General features: G+C 48.1%; 1 protein-coding gene across 4 annotated transcripts in view; it reads right to left on the bottom strand.

Moving 5' to 3' along the window:
• Window positions 1–18,852, bottom strand: part of LOC147463473 (uncharacterized) — a 126,744-nt gene that overhangs the window by 64,160 nt on the left and 43,732 nt on the right. For all 4 annotated transcript variants that reach the window (XM_086489067.1, XM_086489043.1, XM_086489062.1 and 1 more), the window contains exons 2-3: window positions 11,954–12,046; window positions 11,661–11,759 (exon numbers count right to left, since the gene is read on the bottom strand). In XM_086489067.1, the coding sequence (XP_086345193.1) occupies window positions 11,661–11,759; window positions 11,954–12,046 (192 nt within the window). The remainder of the gene's footprint in view (window positions 1–11,660; window positions 11,760–11,953; window positions 12,047–18,852) is intronic.

Raw genomic sequence — 18,852 nt, 5'->3', positions numbered from 1 at the left:
GTGCTTGTGTAACACACAACAAGTTCTTCCGCATCAAGTAGCCTTCCTTGATTGAATAGCCCGTAATTGCTTCCCCATTCCACAACTGGTCAAAGATGTCTCCAAAATCCCGATTTGTGGCTTACAGATCTACCATATCCTCGAAGCTGTGATGATGTATTGCCGAAATAGCCAAAACCAAAGGCTTACGAGACAGTGCATCGTCCACCACATTCTTCTATCCCTTAACATGCACAATCTGAAAGTGAAATTGTGACAAAATGTTTGCCCACCGCATCTACGTGTTCGGAAGTTGTTTCGGAGATAAGAAATAGCTAAACTCTGATGATCGGTGAACACTGTGAAATCGGCTCCAAGTAGTAAGTGTCACCACTAAGTAAGAGCATGGATAACTACCAACTAGCAACAACTCCTTCTCGTAGATCTATACAACCTGTTATGGTCTAGAAAACATTCTGCTCCCAAAGGCTACAACATGGCCTTCCTGCATCAAGACCGCTCCCAAACTGCGGCCACAGGCATTGTAGTTTACCTCAAAGGGCTTTTGCAAGTGTGGCAAAACCAATACTCAGCCAATCATCAACTTCTCCTTGAGAGTCTTGAAGGCTGCAATCTCAAATGGTCCCCAAGTAAAAGGAACCTCTTTCTGTGTCAAAGCATGTAGAGGAGAAGCAATCTCCGCAAATTTTCAAATGAACCGCCGGTACTAAGAACACTAACCCAGAAAACTGCGAACCTCATGAACAGAAAACTCGCTTTTCTTTCCATCCACAACCACCTGATGTTGCCTTAGTGCCTGAAATACCTGTAGCAAGTGATGACAATGCGCTACCTCATTCTTGGAGAAACTATGATGTCGTAAAAAAAAGTGCGCAAAAATGACCTATACTCTCGAAAAATCATGTCCATCATCCGGTTGAACGTTGCAAGAGCATTCATGAGACCAAAAGACATCACCAAATACTCGTACAATCCAAAGGATGTCCTAAAGGCGGTCTTGTATACATCTCCAGGAGTAATCCTAATCTGATGATAGCCACTTTTCAGGTCCATTCTACTAAAACAAGTAGAATCCTGTAACCTATCCAGTATAGCATCGATCCTGGGTATCAAAATCTGTTCTTGATGGTGATTTTATTGAAAGCCATGTAGTCACTGCACATTCTCCAAGATCCATCTTTCTTTAGAACTAAAAGCACGGGCGAACACAATGGTGAGAAATTGGGTTGAATAATTTGACATTTTCTTGTCATCTATCTCATTCAAGAAGATCGAGTAAACAAACAGACTGGATTTCATTAATCTGAAAATAGCCTAAGCTAATACAAGTGGGACTGACTCGCCCTTCAATTTTACATCAAACACTATGCCTCTGCCCTTTTCGTTCTTCAAAGTTGCTTTTCTTGCTCTGTAATCGACCATTACATTGTTCTTGTGGAACCAAGGGACTCCCAAAAGGACATCACACCCTTCCAAATGCATGATATAGAAGTCCTCATGCCCCAAATACCCCTGACAATGCAACCAAAGTCTGCCTATGGCAGGTGTAATGGCAACATCCCATCTGAGTGCTGCTAGAATTGCCTCAACCGGTGGTCCCATTTCGCTTCTCCGTCGAACAAGATCAGGGCTTCTTGATCTCGTACTCTGCCCCACACTTTGTAGAGCTCCGTACATTCATCCATTTGTTGAGAGTCAGTCCACACAAAGTTTGCTACCAGTCCAGCTTTTGTCTTTCTCTTCTTTGCTCGCTCCTCTATTGCTCTAGAACTCTCAAGCTTGTCCTTTGGCTGTTCTTTTGGAGCCTGTTAGGGCACCTAGCTAAAACGTGCCCATGTTTGCCACAACGGTAACATTTACCCTCCTTGAAGTATTCGGCCCGTTGCTCTGTCGACAATCAGGGGCCTGAAGGTCTCTTCTTTTGTTGTTTTCCCTTCCTTTTGTTACTGTTGTTCGTATCTTGTCCGGTCCAAGCTATGACCAATCTATATGTGGGGAACGTAAGAGTGCCCCCATGCATTGCAAACCCTTGCTTTGCATGTCCCATCAATTGTTGCATGAACTCGGACTTCTGCAGCAAACAATAATCTCGTATCTCTTTGGGCAGACCACAACAAAATCATTCTATCTGCTGCTTCAACGTAATTTTCTTGGAAAAAGAGGCCGGTAAGAGAGTGTCCCAAAATCTCTGACACTAAGTATTTAGGGTGTCTTCCTTGGTCATCCTGAGATGATTCCAAGCGGTGATCACATCACAATCGTATTCTTGAGTGAGCCATGAAGCAGTGAATACTCTTTGAAACTGAAGCCACTTTGTTGGTGCCTCCCTCCGTAGAAGCAAGGTAGACCACCAAGTCTGTGCAAGGCCCTTGAGATAGGATGCCCCCCTCCATACTTTGGAGTGCTTTGAAAAGCATCCTCCGGAGTAAGCAATATCGAATTGTTGAATGAAAGCGAGGGCTCTGTGAGTATCCTTGAAGCCAGAAAAAGTGTCAAACTTTACTGTTTGCCCTCCCTCCTTAAAATCTTTGGGTTTCTTCTTCCTATCCTCGAGAAAATCATACCGATTGGCTCTGTATAACTGCTTCCTCTTTGCAAACATCGGATCATCAGTCTCTGAATTGTCCGACGAGGAGGAATCCTCGTCTGAACCGTCGAAGTACATTCTGGATCTTCCATGGGATCGACTCTTCTTTGCCTTCTTCTTGCCTCTGTTGTGTGTAACAGACTTGGACACTCCAAGTCAAGAATCAATCACAACAACACCAAATAACCACTTCAAAACAATTCACAGTTCACAATAGATTTGCACTGGCCCAGCGGAGATGAGTGCCTAGAGATATTGGCCCCAAAGACAGGCGCCCCTTTCGGTATTTCTTTATGTATTAATCAGTTCTAAATACAAGAGAGTGGTTAGGGTTTCACTCTCAGACTCTACGTCCATATGCACAGCAGACTGTGAGCCCTCGCCCCTTATTTATTGATTACAAGGGTTGCCAAAAGCAAAGCCCCAAAAGCTTCAAATCCAAAAGACTAAAATAAAAGCAAAATCTCTTTCCTCTCTCAAGCTCTCTTGAGCTTTAGGAAAATAAAGCAAACTCTCTCTCTCTCTTCTCAAATTGCGTAGAAAAAAGCAGTTGACGCAATTTCTACCAGCGCAATTTCTGGAGAATTCCGTACGGTGCCACGTCATCATGCGAGCGCATTTCACGGAATCTCAACATGCTGCTAGGGTTAGGGTTAGGGTTTATGGCAGTTTTTAGGGTTAGGGTTAGGGCTAGGGTTAGGGTTTTTGGCAGACTTTAGGGTTTGCAGGTTTTAGCGTTAGGGTTTGTAATATTAGGGTTTTCAACAGCTCGGCTCCCGAGCAGACACTGTGACATACCCCCCTCTTGAAAGCATTGTAATCGCCCTCGATTACGCCTGCAAAACAGACAGAAGCCATAAACCGTCTTAGCAGACACTGATTGTTAATACCTACGCACTAGGAACACACATCTAGCACATGTACCAATCGACAGTCACATCACAGGACATCACTAGACATTACAGGACATCACATGACATTCAACATTCATTCGGATATTAGACCATGATTTATCGGCAATGTAGCTAGCAATCGCATCTAGATCCAATCGGGACCTCATCGATGTCCGATTGACTAACCCCTATCGCAACCATGTCTATTCGAGATCAATCAGACCAAAATGCTGCAGTTATTTCGTCTATCAGTTCCTGCACTTAAAGAAGTCAAGAACAAATCAGTATCATAATCAAGAATTCCATTTCATAAAGTCATACAGCAGAATACTGTCAGCTTTCAGTATCCCTGAAGCTCAAAGACACATCAGTGACTCTAGTATCTAAATCAAGGCATCTGTTGACAAAGGAGCGGAGTGACTCCCCTCTTGTGCATCCCACTGCACCAAATCTCCGGCCAAGCTGAATTCTGGGTTCCATTTGGAGTAGACTATGCTAAACCAAAAGCATTGAGGTAAAGTTTCACAGTCCGAGGAGTATCTGCTAGATCCTCCTCCTCCATCCACTTCACATCAAATGCAGGATAGTTCTTGAACTTAACCGAGAACCGCCTTCGGACTTTACCTTTCTTCGTATCCTTATGTGCCAAAACTTGTTCAGGAACAAGGATCTCCTCGTTTTCTTCCACTTCGGGTTGCTCATCAAGCTCCCCATCATCAGGCACATCACCTTTAAAAGGTTTCAAGAGACTCACATAAAATGCATTGTGAATCCTCCAAGTATCAGGCAGTTTCAGTCGGAAAGAGACATCATTTATCTTTTCAGTGATCTGGAAAGGTCCATAGTATCGCATACTAAGCTTTGGAAAAAGCCTCTCCTTTCCCTTTTTCTTTCTCAGGCGTGCCTTTTCAAAACGTAAGAGCACCCAATCATCCTCCTTCAATTTCAAGTCGCGACGATCGCGATCCGCTGCCTTTTTCTGTCGTTCTTGAGATTTTTGCAAAGTCTCGCGAACCTTGGCAAAAGCCGTATCTAAGTCTCGCGTATATTCATCCGCTTCAAAAATCTTATCTTTCGTGCTTAGGAAGGGTGGAACCTTCTTAGCACCTTCAACAATCTCAAATGGCGCCTTCCCCGTCGAAGAGTGTATCATGTTATTGTAGGCAAATTCCACCAAAGGTAGGTACTTTTCCCATTGAGTCTTCTGATCCGAGATATAAGACTTCAATAAATCTAGAACCACTGAATTGGCAATCTCAGATTGCCCATCAGTCTGCGAGTGGAACAATGACAAGAACTGCAACAGCGTGCCAATGTTCTCCCAAATTGCCTTCCAAAACAAACTCGTAAATCTGGGGTCCCTGTCAGAGACAATCGTCTCAGGCATGCCATGTAATCTGAAAATCTGGGCCACAAACAGTCTCGCTAAGTGATCCGGCTTGACTGTTTTCTTCATTGAAATGAAATGAGCCTGTTGGCTAAATCTGTCAATAATAGTCCAGATACCATCGTGACCACTCTGTGTTCTCGGGAGATTAAAAATAAAATCCATTACAATACTTTCCCAAGTGCGGGTGGGTATGGGTAAAGGCTGTAACAATCCCTGTGCTTTATTCCTGTCAAACTTGACCTTCTGGCATACTAAGCAACTGCGCACAAACTCTTCCACATCCTTTTTGAGTCTCGGCCAAAAGAAGTATCTCTCTACCCCTTTCATGGTGGTAGCAATACAACGGTGACCCGTAAAAGGTGGGCAGTGGCATTCAGTCATAACCTTTTCCCTCAACGGCTGTGTAAAGCACAACATGGTTTTTCTCATCAAGTAGCCATCCCGAATGGAATATCCCGCTGTTGTCTCCCCATCCCGTATCCATGTGAAAACGTCTGCAAAATCTATATCTGTGGCATACTAGTCGACCATATCCTCGAAGCTCCTATGATGTATCGCGGAAATAGCCAGAACCAACGGCTTCCGAGACAAAGCATCTGCCACCACATTCTTCTGTCCCTATACATGGACAATCTGGAAGTGAAACTGTGACAAGATGTTCGCCCACCGCATCTACTTTTTCGAAAACTACTTTTATGACAAGAAGTAGCGCAAACTCTGATGGTCTGTAAAGACAGTAAAATCCGCTCCGAGTAGGTAATGCCGCCACTGACTAAGAGCGTGGATAACCGCCAAAAGCTCTTTCTCATAAATCTGTGCTATCATCTCCGGCCTTGAGAACAATCGGCTCTCGTAAGCAATGACATGGCCTTCTTGCATTAAGACCGCACCCAGACTACGACCACAAGCATCAAAATGACTTCTGCAAGTCCGGCAAAGTCAAAACTGGTCCCGTAGTCAATTTCTCTTTCAAATGTCTGAAAGGCAGTCACCTCTGTGGATCCCCACGAGAAAGGGACTCCTTTCTGTGTCAAGATATGCAAAGGGGAAGCAACCTCTGCAAAATTTTGAATGAACCGCCTGTAGTACGAACACAGTCCCAAGAAGCTTCTAACTTCATGGACATTCTTCAAATCGGGCCAATCACGGATAGTCTCTATCTTGGCCGGATCCATTTGCACTCCTGCTGCTGAGACAATGTGTCCCAAAAAGTGTATCTCTGGTAGGAAAATTTCACTTTTCTTTGCATTAATCACTAACTTGTGATCTCGTAATGCCTAAAAGACCTGAAGCAGATGATCTCTGTGTTCCGCCTCATTCTTGGAGAAAACAATGATGTCATAAAAGAAAGTGTCAACAAATAGCCTGTACTCTCGAAAAATCCTGTCCATCATTTGGTTAAATGTCGCAGCAGCATTGGTTAAGTCAAAAGGCATCACCAAAAACTCAAATAACCCAAAAGTCGTCCGAAAAGCTGTCTTGTAGACGTCTCCCGACGTGATCCTAATCTGATGATATCCACTCTTCAGATCAATCCCGCTAAAGCACGAGGATCCCTGTAATCTGTCGAGTATATCATCGATCCTAGGAATCGGAAATTTGTTGTTGATGGTGATTTTTTTGAGAGCTCTATAATTGATGCACATTCTCCAAGATCCATCTTTCTTCAAAACCAACAACATTGGAGAGCAATACGGTGAAGTACTAGGCTGGACAAGACCCTTTTCCAAGAGGTCTTTCACTCGGTTCATAATCTCTTCATTCTGTGCTCGGTTCACACGGTAAGGTGGCCGGTTCGGTGGCGTGCTTCCAGGTATCAGATCAATGGTATGATCCTCAAGCCCTCTAAAAAGCAATCGGCATGAGTGTGGAGAAAAATATTGGCGTTCTTTTGTTCAGGTCAAAACATATTCGACCTTTATCCATCGTTTAGTTCTCTCCCAAAAAAATGAGTAAAGAAACTGAAGTTCATCAAGTACAATCTCTGAGCCCTTCTTTTGTCAAAGTCGCTTTCTCGGCCCGATAGTCAACCACGGCGTAGTTCTTGTGGTACCAAGGGATTTCGAGTAGAACGTCACTTGTGTGCCCTAAACACCCTTGTCATTGCAAACGACGTTTGCCAATGCTCGGTGTAATGGCAACATCCCGTCCGGGTGCCATTAGAACTACCTCCGCCTGTGGCCTCAGCCTGTCGGGCGTAGTTCCAAATCGAGCCGCCAATTCCAAGTGAAAAGAAGTTAGCCTTGGCTCCTCCAAAAGAGCTTCCAGATCCTTCACTTTGCCCCAAAAACGGCAAAGTTTGTGCTTTCATTCATTTGATTCGGTTCAGGTCCCACGCCATGTGGTACCAGTTCTGCTTTTTATCTGCTTTTCCTGCCACATCTCTCAGCTGCTTTAGAACTTTCTGGCCTTTCTTCGTCTTGTTCATTCGGTGCCTTGTTAGGGCACTTCGCGGAGATATGTCCATGTCCCCCGCATCCAAAGCACTTCCCCTCTCTGATAAAGCAAGCTCTCTCCTCAGGAGTAAAGCTTGGGTCGTGCATCCTTCTTTTCTAGGTTGCTCTTTCTCTTTCTACTTTCATTCGCTGAAGTCTGTTAGGCTCGTTGTGTCATGACCTCATCGGTGGGGTAGGTCAGACTGCCAGAGTGAATGGCAAAACCTCGCTTCGCATGACGCATCAACTCTTGAATAGAAGCTGACTTCTGTTCTAAGCAGTGATCTCGGAAGACCCAAGGTAAACCGCTCAATCTGTTCTCTGAACGAGATCTTCTTGAATGAAGAGACGGGTAGAAAAGAGCTCCAGAATATCTCGCAATAAGCATCTACTGTATCTCTCTTGGTCATCCGAAGATGGTTCCAAGCAGCTCGTATCGTGTTCATACTCTTGAGTCAACCAAGAAGAAATGAAAAGCTTCTTAAATTTCAGCCATTTAACTGGCGCAATCTTGTTTAAAAGAAGCGTGGACCACCAAGTTTGAGCATTCCCCTTAAAATAAGAGGCAGCTCTCCGAATCTTGGAGTGCTCTGAGTAGCGTCCTCCCGCGAAAGCGATGTCAAACTGTTGTATAAAAGACAAAGCCTTCGAAGCATCTTTGTATCCTGAAAAAGTGTCAAATTTGATCGACTGTCCACTTTCCTTAAACTCTCGGACTTTCTTGCTTTTATCTTCCAGAAAGTCATACTAGTTGGCTTTATAAAAGTTCTTCTTGTTCGCATAAAATTTTCCGTCATCGGAGTCTGAACTGTTTGTAGACGAGTTCTCTATAGAACTGTCACTCACTCGGCGAGGTTTAGACTTCTTTGCCTTTTCCTTACCCTTTCCAAAGCGTTGTTTCTTGCTTCGCTTTTTACCTTTTCTGTCTTCTTCACTCGAATCTGAAGAGCTAGAAGAACTGTCACAAAAAGAAGAAGAAGGACTGGGTACTTTTTCAAATCGAACACGCTTCTTCTATTTCTTTGCTTTGTCAAATGTCGATTGACGACCCAAATAACCCGGGAAGTCAGTGCCTTGCTTCTGCTTTTTGCCGTGCTTTTTGGCTTTCTTCTGCACGTCAAAAAGCTGAGCAATCCGTGCATGATACATCAACCACCTCTTCTAATTCCTTCTCTGAATAATGCTTGTGATCAGAAGGTTTCTTGAAAGCGGGTTTCGGGGGTGGTGGTGTGGTTTTCTGCCACTGCGCATGCATTTCCTGAAAAGAAGTCTCACTCATATATTTTGCCAATTTCGGGTCCTTCGCAAAACTGAGCATCATCTTTGTTGCATCGCCGATCAATTGACGACGCTTCATCTCTCGTTGCTCCGCCTGAGTAGGCCGAGGCTGGCCATACTCTTTGTCGGAATCTTCGTTGTGATCCTTGCCCGCATCTCCGGATGCAGAGGGAGTCGACTGATCCTTGCGTAAAGCCATAGGTGCCGCGGAAAAAAAAATTGGGGATCGGATTTCCTGTAGAAGAGAAATCGTCCGTGCTCTGATACCACTGTAACAGACTTGGAGAGTCCAAGTCAAGAATCAATCACAACAGCACCAAATAACCACTTCAAAACAGTTCACAGTTCACAACAGATTTGCACTAACCCGACAGAGTTCCGTGCCTAGAGATATTGGCCCCAAAGACAGGCGCCCCTTTCGGTATTTCTTTATGTATTCATCAATTCAAAATACAAGAGAGTGGTTAGGGTTTCATTCTCAGACTCTGCGTCCAGATGCTCTGCAGAGTGTGAGCCCTCACCACTTATTTATTGATTACAAGGGTTGCCAAAAGCAGAGCCCCAAAAGCTTCAGATCCAAAAGCCTAAAATAAAAGCAAAATCTCTTTTCTCTCTCAAGCTCTCCTGAGCTTTAGGAAAATAAAGCAAACTCTCTCTCTCTCTCTTCTCAAATTGCGTAGGAAAAAAGCAGTTGATGCAATTTCTGTCAGCGCAATTCAACGTAACCGCGAAACGTTTCAAGGCCGAAATATTTCACCCTGAAACGCGGCGTTTCACCACGAAACGTTTCAATCCAAAATGAGAGCAAAGTGAAACGTGAGACCGAAATGTACGTTTAGCAACTTTGAAACTAAAACCATGGTAACTTGTTGTTAGTGAAATGGCTTGTGTTTCACTTGGTGAGCGAAACGTTTCAAGGCCCGAAACATTTCACCTGTCCTTACCTATCAAAACGCGTTTCATGGTGACGTTGGCACAATTTCCGGAGGATTCCGTACGATGCCACGTCATTTCCCTTTCTTTGTGCCCTTTACAATCAGCCTTGAGCCTACGAGAGGATCGTACGCAATTTCTGTAGGCCTACGAGAGTCAGTGCCTACGCCCTGAGGAAAATTTTGATAACGTTTATGAAAAGGAATTGCTTGTTGTGTTGCATGCTCTAGTATCTTGGAAACATTACCTCATTAGAGCCGAGTTTGTTGTTCAGACCGATCATCAGAGCCTCCATATCTTTATGGATCGAATCAAAATCTCCATAAGCAAATGGGACGTGCAAATTTCTAATCCCTTTTCCACTTTCAAATTAACTCTGTCAAAGGCAAAAACAATAAAGTTGCAGATGCTCTTTCACGACGACCTTTGGTCGCCATTGCTACTCATCCAGAGCTTGATGCCTTGAAAGATCTATATCCCTCGGATACCCAGTTTGCAAATACCTTTGAACAATTGATGGCTAGATTCTCCGTTCCAAGCTACACATTGAAAGATGGATATCTTCTGTGTCATGGAGAACTTTGTATTGAGCATGCTCTTCAACACAAGTCCTTGCTTGAATCCCATGCCCCACCATTCTTGAAATATGTGCACAACAGTTGAGAGAGAGAGGGAGGGACCCGTACACAACATGCTGCCCTAACAATTTCATCCCTGAGCCATGCAGACTCTTCTCTATGTTCAGCTCGACGTTTGTTCCATGTTTGCTGCTGCCTTGCGAGCTCTTGTCGCCAATGCCTCTCAATTGTTTTTCGCCCCAGCTTTGTTGGCTGCGGCTGCAGACCCTCTTCCATCCCCCTCCCCTTGCCCTCCTGTGGAAATAACTATACACCTCAATGTTTCTGTTCTTGGTTGTTTTTGGTTTTCCTACAGAGTGTTTTTTTGCTTGTTTTCTGGTGTGTGTAATTTTGCTTCATATGTGTTTTCTTATTCATTGCATTTTTGCCAGTGTGTTCTGCATGTGGGTGGGGATTGTGTATGTCTTCCATGATTTCTGCTTTATTCTCTTGTTAGGTAATCGGTGGCAGTGGTGTGGCTGGTGTGGTGCTGCTGTGGTGGATCCTCTCCTTACATATTGCCCTACGGGGCTGAAGAAATATATGCAAGACTGGATTTTCTCCACCTTTCCTGCTAGTTATCGCACATTGACCGTGCTGCCTTTCCTGCTTTTTTCCTGTTTTCCTACTGGGAATAAGAAATCCAGTTTTCCTGCTCACATACTTGAGTTATAAACGGGGCACATTGGCCATGCTGCCCTCTACAATACACAATTTTGATCCCCACGAACAGAGAATTGTCTTTGTCATGATATGCAATATTACTTTGTGGAATCACTTGGAATTCTTAGATGCACACATATTTTGAGTTTCATCTCCTTCCTCAATATCTGATACCGTCGTTAAGATACAAAGTTACCCGGAACGGGAACGGGGGACATGAACGGGAGGGGCTGGAACGGGACAGGAACGGGGAGGAGGAGGGGGGCCAGAACGGTTGACTAAAGTAAGGATTGAATTACCTCCATTCAGCTTAGTCCCATATCAACTCCTAAAACTGTTCCCAAATCTGCCCGCAAACTACCCCAAATATGTCCCCCAAACAGCCCCAAATCTGCTTCCAAATGCCTATTTTTGCCGTTCCGCCTCACGTTCCGCCCCATTCCCCCCCGTTCTGGAACACCGTTCCGGTTACACCCCATTCCAGAACAGCGTTCTATTTCCGACTCCGTTTCGATATGGTTAGAGTTACTCCACACCTATTGGCATACATCAGCCGCCTCTTCTAGGGCAGTAGGAGAGCATCGTAGATCTTTCTCAGTGGACTCGCTCGTCAGTCTCTTTCAGTACGGATCAGGGGCACATTCCTTGGCACTCCACACATCCCCAGAGGTTCATTTACACTCTTCATACATACTACTTTGATGTACGTATAGCTCTTGCGCAGTGGTTTCCCTCATAGCCTTGTACTTCCTCTTGGTGGTGGGCCCATACAAGCATCCCTAGAGGTCTATCTGTACTCAGTATGCAGCTCCTTAATTCCAATGAGAGAGAGAGAGAGAGAGAGAGAGAGAGAGAGAGAGAGACCTGAGAAAAACCCATAAAACCATCAAAAGGCCCATGCTCCTCAATGTACTTGCAAAGGAAATCTAAGCAGGAATCAAGCCCCACCAACTCTGTATAATCCTGCGCTGCCAATCATTTGGGAGATGCAATATAAGACTGCCAGAAACTTTCGTGAAGAGAGCCAAGAAACGAAGCTTTGTACAAAAAGTTGGACTGAACCATTTTTGACAGTGATAATGATGAGTTATGTCTAAAGCACATTCTCTAGAGCCTTGACACAATTTCAGCAGCAAAGCAAATAGGAGAGCTCTTACCCGATTGGGTAAATACCATTCATAATAAGGAGGTGGAAAATAACCCTCTACCATGGAGGGGCCTCCACATGGCCTTGGCCCATCAAGGTATATCTGACAGTACACAATGCATGAGCAATTCATCACTATTCATTCAATTGCAAGATATAGAAGTACTTATGTGCAAGTGCAAAATCGCTGTCAATGCAACAAATGCAAACTTGCTTCCAACCGTCCTTGTATTTTTCTTGCATATTCCTCCCAAATGTTAAGCTTGCCCATTGATGTACTTTCTATAGTTTGAAACAAAAGGCAGCTAAATATTTTCCCCACAAACATGTACAAGTGGTTACACAAGTATGAGGGTCAATGAGTGTGCAGAGAAATGTTAAACAAAAGTCACTGTGTATTGTTATATTCTAACACTACAAGAGTCTTCACCAGCAATCTACATACTGCAAGAAACAGATCAATTTTTTTTTTCCCGAGAAAAAGATCCTTCTATTAGTCAATGAAACCTGCCCAGAGGGCTACAACCACCTCTGCAAGAGAGGGCTACAACAAACGTGATGGGGAGACTCTCCCAATGAAAAAACAGCATATACACAATGAGCCTAAATCAAGAGATGGGAGGAGGGAAGAGCCACACAGGTGGACGGTAGTGCCATCTGAGCACACCCTAGACAATGGTGTAGAAAGGCCCAGGGCGCCAGAGTCGAAGGAAAGCCTCGTGGCGCTCCCGCATGCGGTCGGAGCTGCCCTGTAGTCCCTCAAGCTGTCCTCTGAGAGTATGGATCAGCTCTAGCCAAAAGTCACGAACAGTCTCTGCTGGTGGCACAGGGCGAGCCTCAGAGATGCGGAAACAGCGGGCCCGCCAAATGAACCAAAGTGTCAGGCCACTGATGAGCTCCCAACACTCCTCTCTCACTGCACCACTCCTGTGGAGTAAGCTCTGTAGCAGGCTGGAGTGTAGGTCGCCCCCCCTGCATCACTATCATCTTGCTGGTGGAAGATAGCTCAAACTGAAGTGCCGGGCCCGTGCGAGTGGACCAAGCCGCTGCCCCCCAAGTGTACTGTCGAGCCGTGGAGAGAGTAGGCATTAGCCGAAGAACTCGTAGCCACACCTGCTGTTCTTCGTAGCCACACCTGCTGGGCCGAGGGAGAGTCCCAAAGACAGTGACGTTGACTCTCCACCAAATGGTCACAGGCTGCACATGCGGCCGAGAGCTCTGTGTGCGACCAGCCACTGAAACAAAGTGACGCGCCTCGGCTGTCTAAAGTCCCACCACCTCTCCCAAAAGGCTGCCAAGAACTCGACTGTGAGACCCTCCTCCTGCCAATGACGTGCTGCAGCGGGGCGGGCCTCTCTCTGTGCTGCTAATATATGACGTCACACCCGAACAATGTACTGAAAGAAAGGGACTCCTGGGTGGTCTGCAGAAGAGAAGGGGTCCCTCCATAGCCACTCACCAGGATCCCACTGTACTGCCAGAGGACAACACTCCCAAGCCCATAGCCTCCAGTGTCCAATCTCAAGAGCTGCTTGGTCAGGGTCTATGACGCAAGTCCTCCCACAGATGCCCACTACTCGGCTCCTCTAAAAACAGCACTCTGCTACCTGCGGGGCCTCTACTGCAACTAGCTGTAGTCGTCCCCCACCCTGAAGCTCAAAGAACAGGGCTGGGATAGTCTCTGAGCAGGCCCTAACTGAGATGAGAACCTCCAGTCGTGTGAAGGCTCCCATCCACCGGGGTGCTACTGACTCGAGAGGTGTGAGCCACTCACCTGGAACTGACTCTGAGATGTCCTGACACATGCTCTACACCCCTCTCATGCCCTGTAGCTGGAACCCCTGCACCTCCTCTGACAAACCTGTGAACTCTAGCCAGTCCCCAAGAGAGCGCGCTTGACTTGCTGCCATGGGACCCCAAGAAACATGAGGCCGACTACCAACCAAGTGGCCTCTCTGAGTGCTAACCATGGGGTTCCAGACGAGGGGCTGCCGTAGGCGCTCCTCCATGCACGTCGACTATCTCTGCTCCAGGCCACGCCGTAAGAGCTCCCAAGATCGAAGCAACCTCACAGCGAAGCGGTCCTCCAGTCTCCTGCTCAAACCAACTCTGAGCATCTCTGTAAAGATCCATCTGGTCGAAGGTTGCCAAGGGCCTCCAGATTGTGGCACCCTAGCACGAAGCCTCTGCAACAAGAACTCCTTCCAAGGCTCCTCACCTGGAAGAAGTCCTCTGACTACGAACTTCCCAAGAAGGGCTCTGCTCTGCTATGTTGGATCAATGATCCCAAGCCCACCCTGAGAACAAGGAAGCGTGATGACCTGCCAAGCCACCTTGGCTCTGGCTATCTGAGTGTCACGTCCTGACCAAAGGAAGTTCCTGATCAGCCTCTCTACCTGGCTGATACAAGAACTCGAGAACATCCAGCATGAAGTGATGTACCACATAGTCGCCAACAACACCTGGTTGGCAACTACTACTCTGTCAGCCAGAGAAAGTCGTGCTCAGCTCCAATGTAACAACTTTCTCTTGATAGACAGCAGAAGGAGAGCAATCTGCTGCTCGGGAGACAAGTCCAAACACACCTGACAACCCAAGTACCGAACTGCAATCCCTGGGGGAATCCACCTGAATCCCTCTCCTGGCATCCAATCTGGCACAGGAGCACTACCAACCAAGAAAGCCACTGTCTTTCTCCAATTGATCGGTGCGCCGGATGCACAACAGAAGGTCTCCAAAGCCTACTCACATCTGTGAAGATTGGCCTTCTGGCCATCTAAGTACAAGGCTGAGTCATCGGCAAACTTAGCGTCCAGTAGCTCATCTCCCCGAATAGGGAGTGCTAAGCCACGTAGACCAACCTGCTGTGACACCAAAAATCTGCTCATCGCCTCTGCATAGAACAGAAACAGCAAGGGGGCAAGGGGACAGCCCTGTCTAACCGAGCGTGTAAGCATGAAGCGATCACCTCTACATCCTGCCAAAAGTACCTCACTGTGAGCCTGTCTGTACAAGGCTGACACCCCTCTGATCCAACCATCTGAGAAGCCCATCCTGCGTAGAGTGCCCTCTAGAAAGTCCCAGTCAACTCTGTCGTATGCCTTCTCAAAATCGAGAAGAAGAATCACGAGGTCCTCACCACGAAGCCGTGCCAGGGCAGAAGCCTCCCAGAAAGTAAAGATGTTGTCAAGGATACTGCGTTCCCTGACAAAACCTGTCTGAGTTCCATGTATAAGGCTCTCTAAAAGTGGTTGAATCCTCAAACTCAGAGCCTTGGCAAGAATTTTGTAGGCTGAGTTAAGGATGGTGATGGGGCGCCACTGGCCACCCTCATTGGGAATGAGGTAGATCAGGCCCTTACTCATACTCTCACGCATCACTCCTGTGTGCAAAATATACTGAAAAGCACTACAGAGATATTGGCCAAGCAGGTCCCAGTACTCCAAGAAAAAGTTGGGAGTCAACGCATCCTCACCTCGACAGCTACCACGGGGGAGGGCCCTAAGAGCCGTGTGCAGCTCCTCAAGCTGAAGCGGCATCTCAAGCCTCTGACGCATCTCCTCAGTCACAAGACATGGCATCTGTGCCCAAACCTACTCCCTGCATGCATCCTACTGCTCTGACTGGGGCTCAGCAGACAGTAACTCACGGTAGAAGTCAGTAGCAACTGCACGCATATCCTCGGGCTCACAAGCAACTGACCCATCGGGCCTCCTCAACTGACTGACCTTGGCATGCGAGTGGCGAGGTCCCACTGTCTCAAAGAAAGCACCAGTCACTCTGTCACCCACCTGAGTCCACTGAGATGCCTGTCAGTGGAAAGCAAACTCATGTCGCCTCTCCTCTGTGCTAGCAAGCTCCTGCCGAGCCTGCTGTAACTGCTCCTCCAACCAAGGACTGTCTGGATGCTGCTCCTACATCCTCTGTAATGAAGCAATGCCCCATCTGAGACGCTGCTCCGCCTCTCTCGCTGCAGCCCGGCGAGCCAGAGACTCCTGAAGAAAAAAAAGGCTAATCTGAGCTAGGCATGAGGCCACTCTGTCAGCAGGAGAATCCTGTCTGTCCATGCCCTCTGTCCAGAGAGCCTCTACCCTCTCTCTGAGTGCTGAGTCCAACAAGACCCTCTCTAGGATGCGGAGCATCGTGCTCCCACTCCTCTGCCTGTCAGTCACTGTGAGGATCACTGGTGCATGGTCCGAGAAGGAGGTCCCTGCCAGGATGCCCATTGATCCTCCCAAGTCACTGAAGTGGTCACTAGTGTAGAAGCGATCTATCCGCGATAAATTCACTCCTCCCACTCTGCGGTCCGATCTAGAGAAGGTAAGACTATCTGGGGGCCTCACAAAACCAGAGTGCTGCCATGTATCCGAGACCCTCAAAGTCATACACAACCTCTCCCAAGCTGCCAACTCGACTCCATGCACAGTAGCATGGCTGCCACCAATCCTGTCAGAAGGGTCCTTCAACATATTGAAGTCCCCTCCTACACACCAATGGTCGGCCTGCGGCAAAGACTCAACAATCTGTGACCAAAACTCTGCACGAGCACTCGCCACATTGGGCGCATAGATGTTCAGGAAGCCCACAAGGCCACCCTGAACCTGCATAGTAATCCACTGAGCCCTGCCTGGCACAATAATCCCTCTGCCCACAATGGCCTGCTGCAATGAATCCGCAATAGTCATACATACCCCACCCTGGATGCCTCCAAGTCCAAAAGCAGCTGACCAAAAGGTATCATATCGTCATCGCCGAATGCGGCTCTCACACAGATGGTGCTCCTGAAGCATAAGGAGATCAATCTCTCCTCCCACAAGGCAATGTTGAAGCTCCTGACGTAATCGGCCCCACTGTCGCTGAAACTGGGACCCACCTAGTCCCTGCACGTTCCATGAAACGATCCTCATGGGGAGCGAGAGAACAGATGCTGCCGTAGCAACTAGACGGGCTATCTTCGAGGCTTGCTTGGATGGGGAGTAGTCCGCATCCGAGCGTCCTTTAGATAGGCGTGACTGCAGTGAGTGCCTAGCCCAAGCCCAAGCAGAGCGGGCCGTGCGTAAAGCAACCTCCTCTATCCAAGAGTCCTCATGAATGTATACATAGCATGGCAAACACTGCGTATCAGCAAAGAAGTACACCACAATGTGCCTACATCCTGCTGAGTCTGGGGGTGTCACCGCAAACTTGGCCAATGGCCATAATGTCTGCATTGTGCAGCATGTCTGTAACTCCAAGTTCTCCCATGTGGTGAGAGAACTCTAGGACCTGTGTATGCAACCATCCCAACATTGAGTCGAGGGTCCACTCTGTCTCGGCCCTGCCGCAGAAGGGAAGGAGAAACCAACTTCTGAGTCCAAGGCCTCAGTCCCCCTAGCAGCAAGGAACAAACCATGGACCCTGAAGCAAGCTGCCTCATGGTCTACAGAGGGATCGCCGAGAAAACAAGTGAAGCAATAGTCAAAGAAGTCCCAGCGGCGCCGGATGTCAATGCTCATCAGACCACGAGGGATAGCTGCAAGGGAAGATGTCTGTATCTACAGAGGGGGCCGTAAGAAAGGCTGACCCTCTCTCGCTAGGCGACTCGTGGCAAAGGCGTTGCCAAGAGATCTCCTAGCCGCCGGAGAGGGACCTGCCCCCTGGGTCGACTGTGGAACTGGAGTAGGAGGGGGGGGAGAAGAAGCTGGGGGAAGTGGTGGAGAAGAGGGGCGGGAGGGGGCGACAGAGGTAGAGGGGCGAGGTGGAGAGGCGACGGGAGCAGAAGGCGGGGGGGAGGATGAGGAAGAGGGGGGGAACTCTGGGGGGGGGAGAGGATGTCGAGGGTGAAGCTGGGGTGGGGGCTGGAGCAGGGACCTCCTGCTCAAGAGGACTAAAGCGGTTCCCCGTGGGAACCCACTGCTGCTGAGTAGGCGTCTGAGGGCCACTCTGAGTGCAAGGCTGACGCTGTGGCCCCTGGCGTCGTCTACCACGGGCCTGCTGCCACCCCTCCTCCGCTGGAGCCCCACGCTCAAGGGGTGGCTCTGCATGTGTGCGCTGTGTCGCTGCCTGTGGCTGTGGGTCAGCCCTGGCAGGCTGGGGCTGAGGCTGTGGTGCAGGTCGAGGCCTCCTCCATGGACAGGCCTTCGCTACATGGCCCATTTGTCGACAAATGAAGCACTGGTTCGGGAGGCCAAGTACTCCACACTCTGTCTAAACCAACCCCCACTCACCCGAGGCAAAGGGATAATCTTCGAGAGCGTGTGGGTGTCTCTGACCAAAACTCGAACTGAGGGGATACCAGCCGCCTTGGCAGCTACTGATGCTGCCGTGCGAGGTGTCTCCAGGACAGTCCCAATGGTTGAGCCGATCCTGGATAGAAGTGGTAAGTACCCCCTCCGTAAACCTGAAAAGCAGACCGAGATGGGGATGTCTGCCTCCTCTACTAGAACATCCGAAACCGGGTCAAAACTGTCTCCACTGTCGAAAGTGGGCACGTGTTGCTCGGATGGTCAGTGGACTCATGGCTATGACCTTGGACGCCATCTCGGAGGTCTCAAACTCGATCTGATAGTAACCCCGTCCGAGAATCTGGACATCCAAGATCTTGCCCACCTCTGCGAGAAGGCAGGCCTCGAGAAGGTCTCGCAGCTCTCCTCTGCTAGGTCGGGTGCCGAGAATCTTGCAGATGACCGAAGTCGCCTGCAATCGCTCTACCTCTGCGGCAAGGCTCGCTTGCTCCGGCGAAAGAGCAAGTCGAATGGTGGGCTCAGCGGGGTCGGGCAAGGGGGCTTCGGGCAAGTCCCTCTGTGGCGAAGCTGGAGCCTCCATCTGTGTCTACTGCTGTGGCGTGAGAAGAGTGCGACGAGAGGACTTTGCAAATAGGCGCGCAGAACACTACCCCAGAGGAGACCGGTGCTGAAGGAGCCGACTTGC

Source organism: Adiantum capillus-veneris, chromosome 2 (genome assembly GCF_014529385.1).
Source record: "Adiantum capillus-veneris isolate H3 chromosome 2, ASM1452938v2, whole genome shotgun sequence".
NCBI classification, from domain to species: Eukaryota; Viridiplantae; Streptophyta; class Polypodiopsida; order Polypodiales; family Pteridaceae; genus Adiantum; species Adiantum capillus-veneris.
Note: the sequence above shows the minus strand (reverse complement) of the source record. Positions and strands in the feature narration are given on the sequence as shown.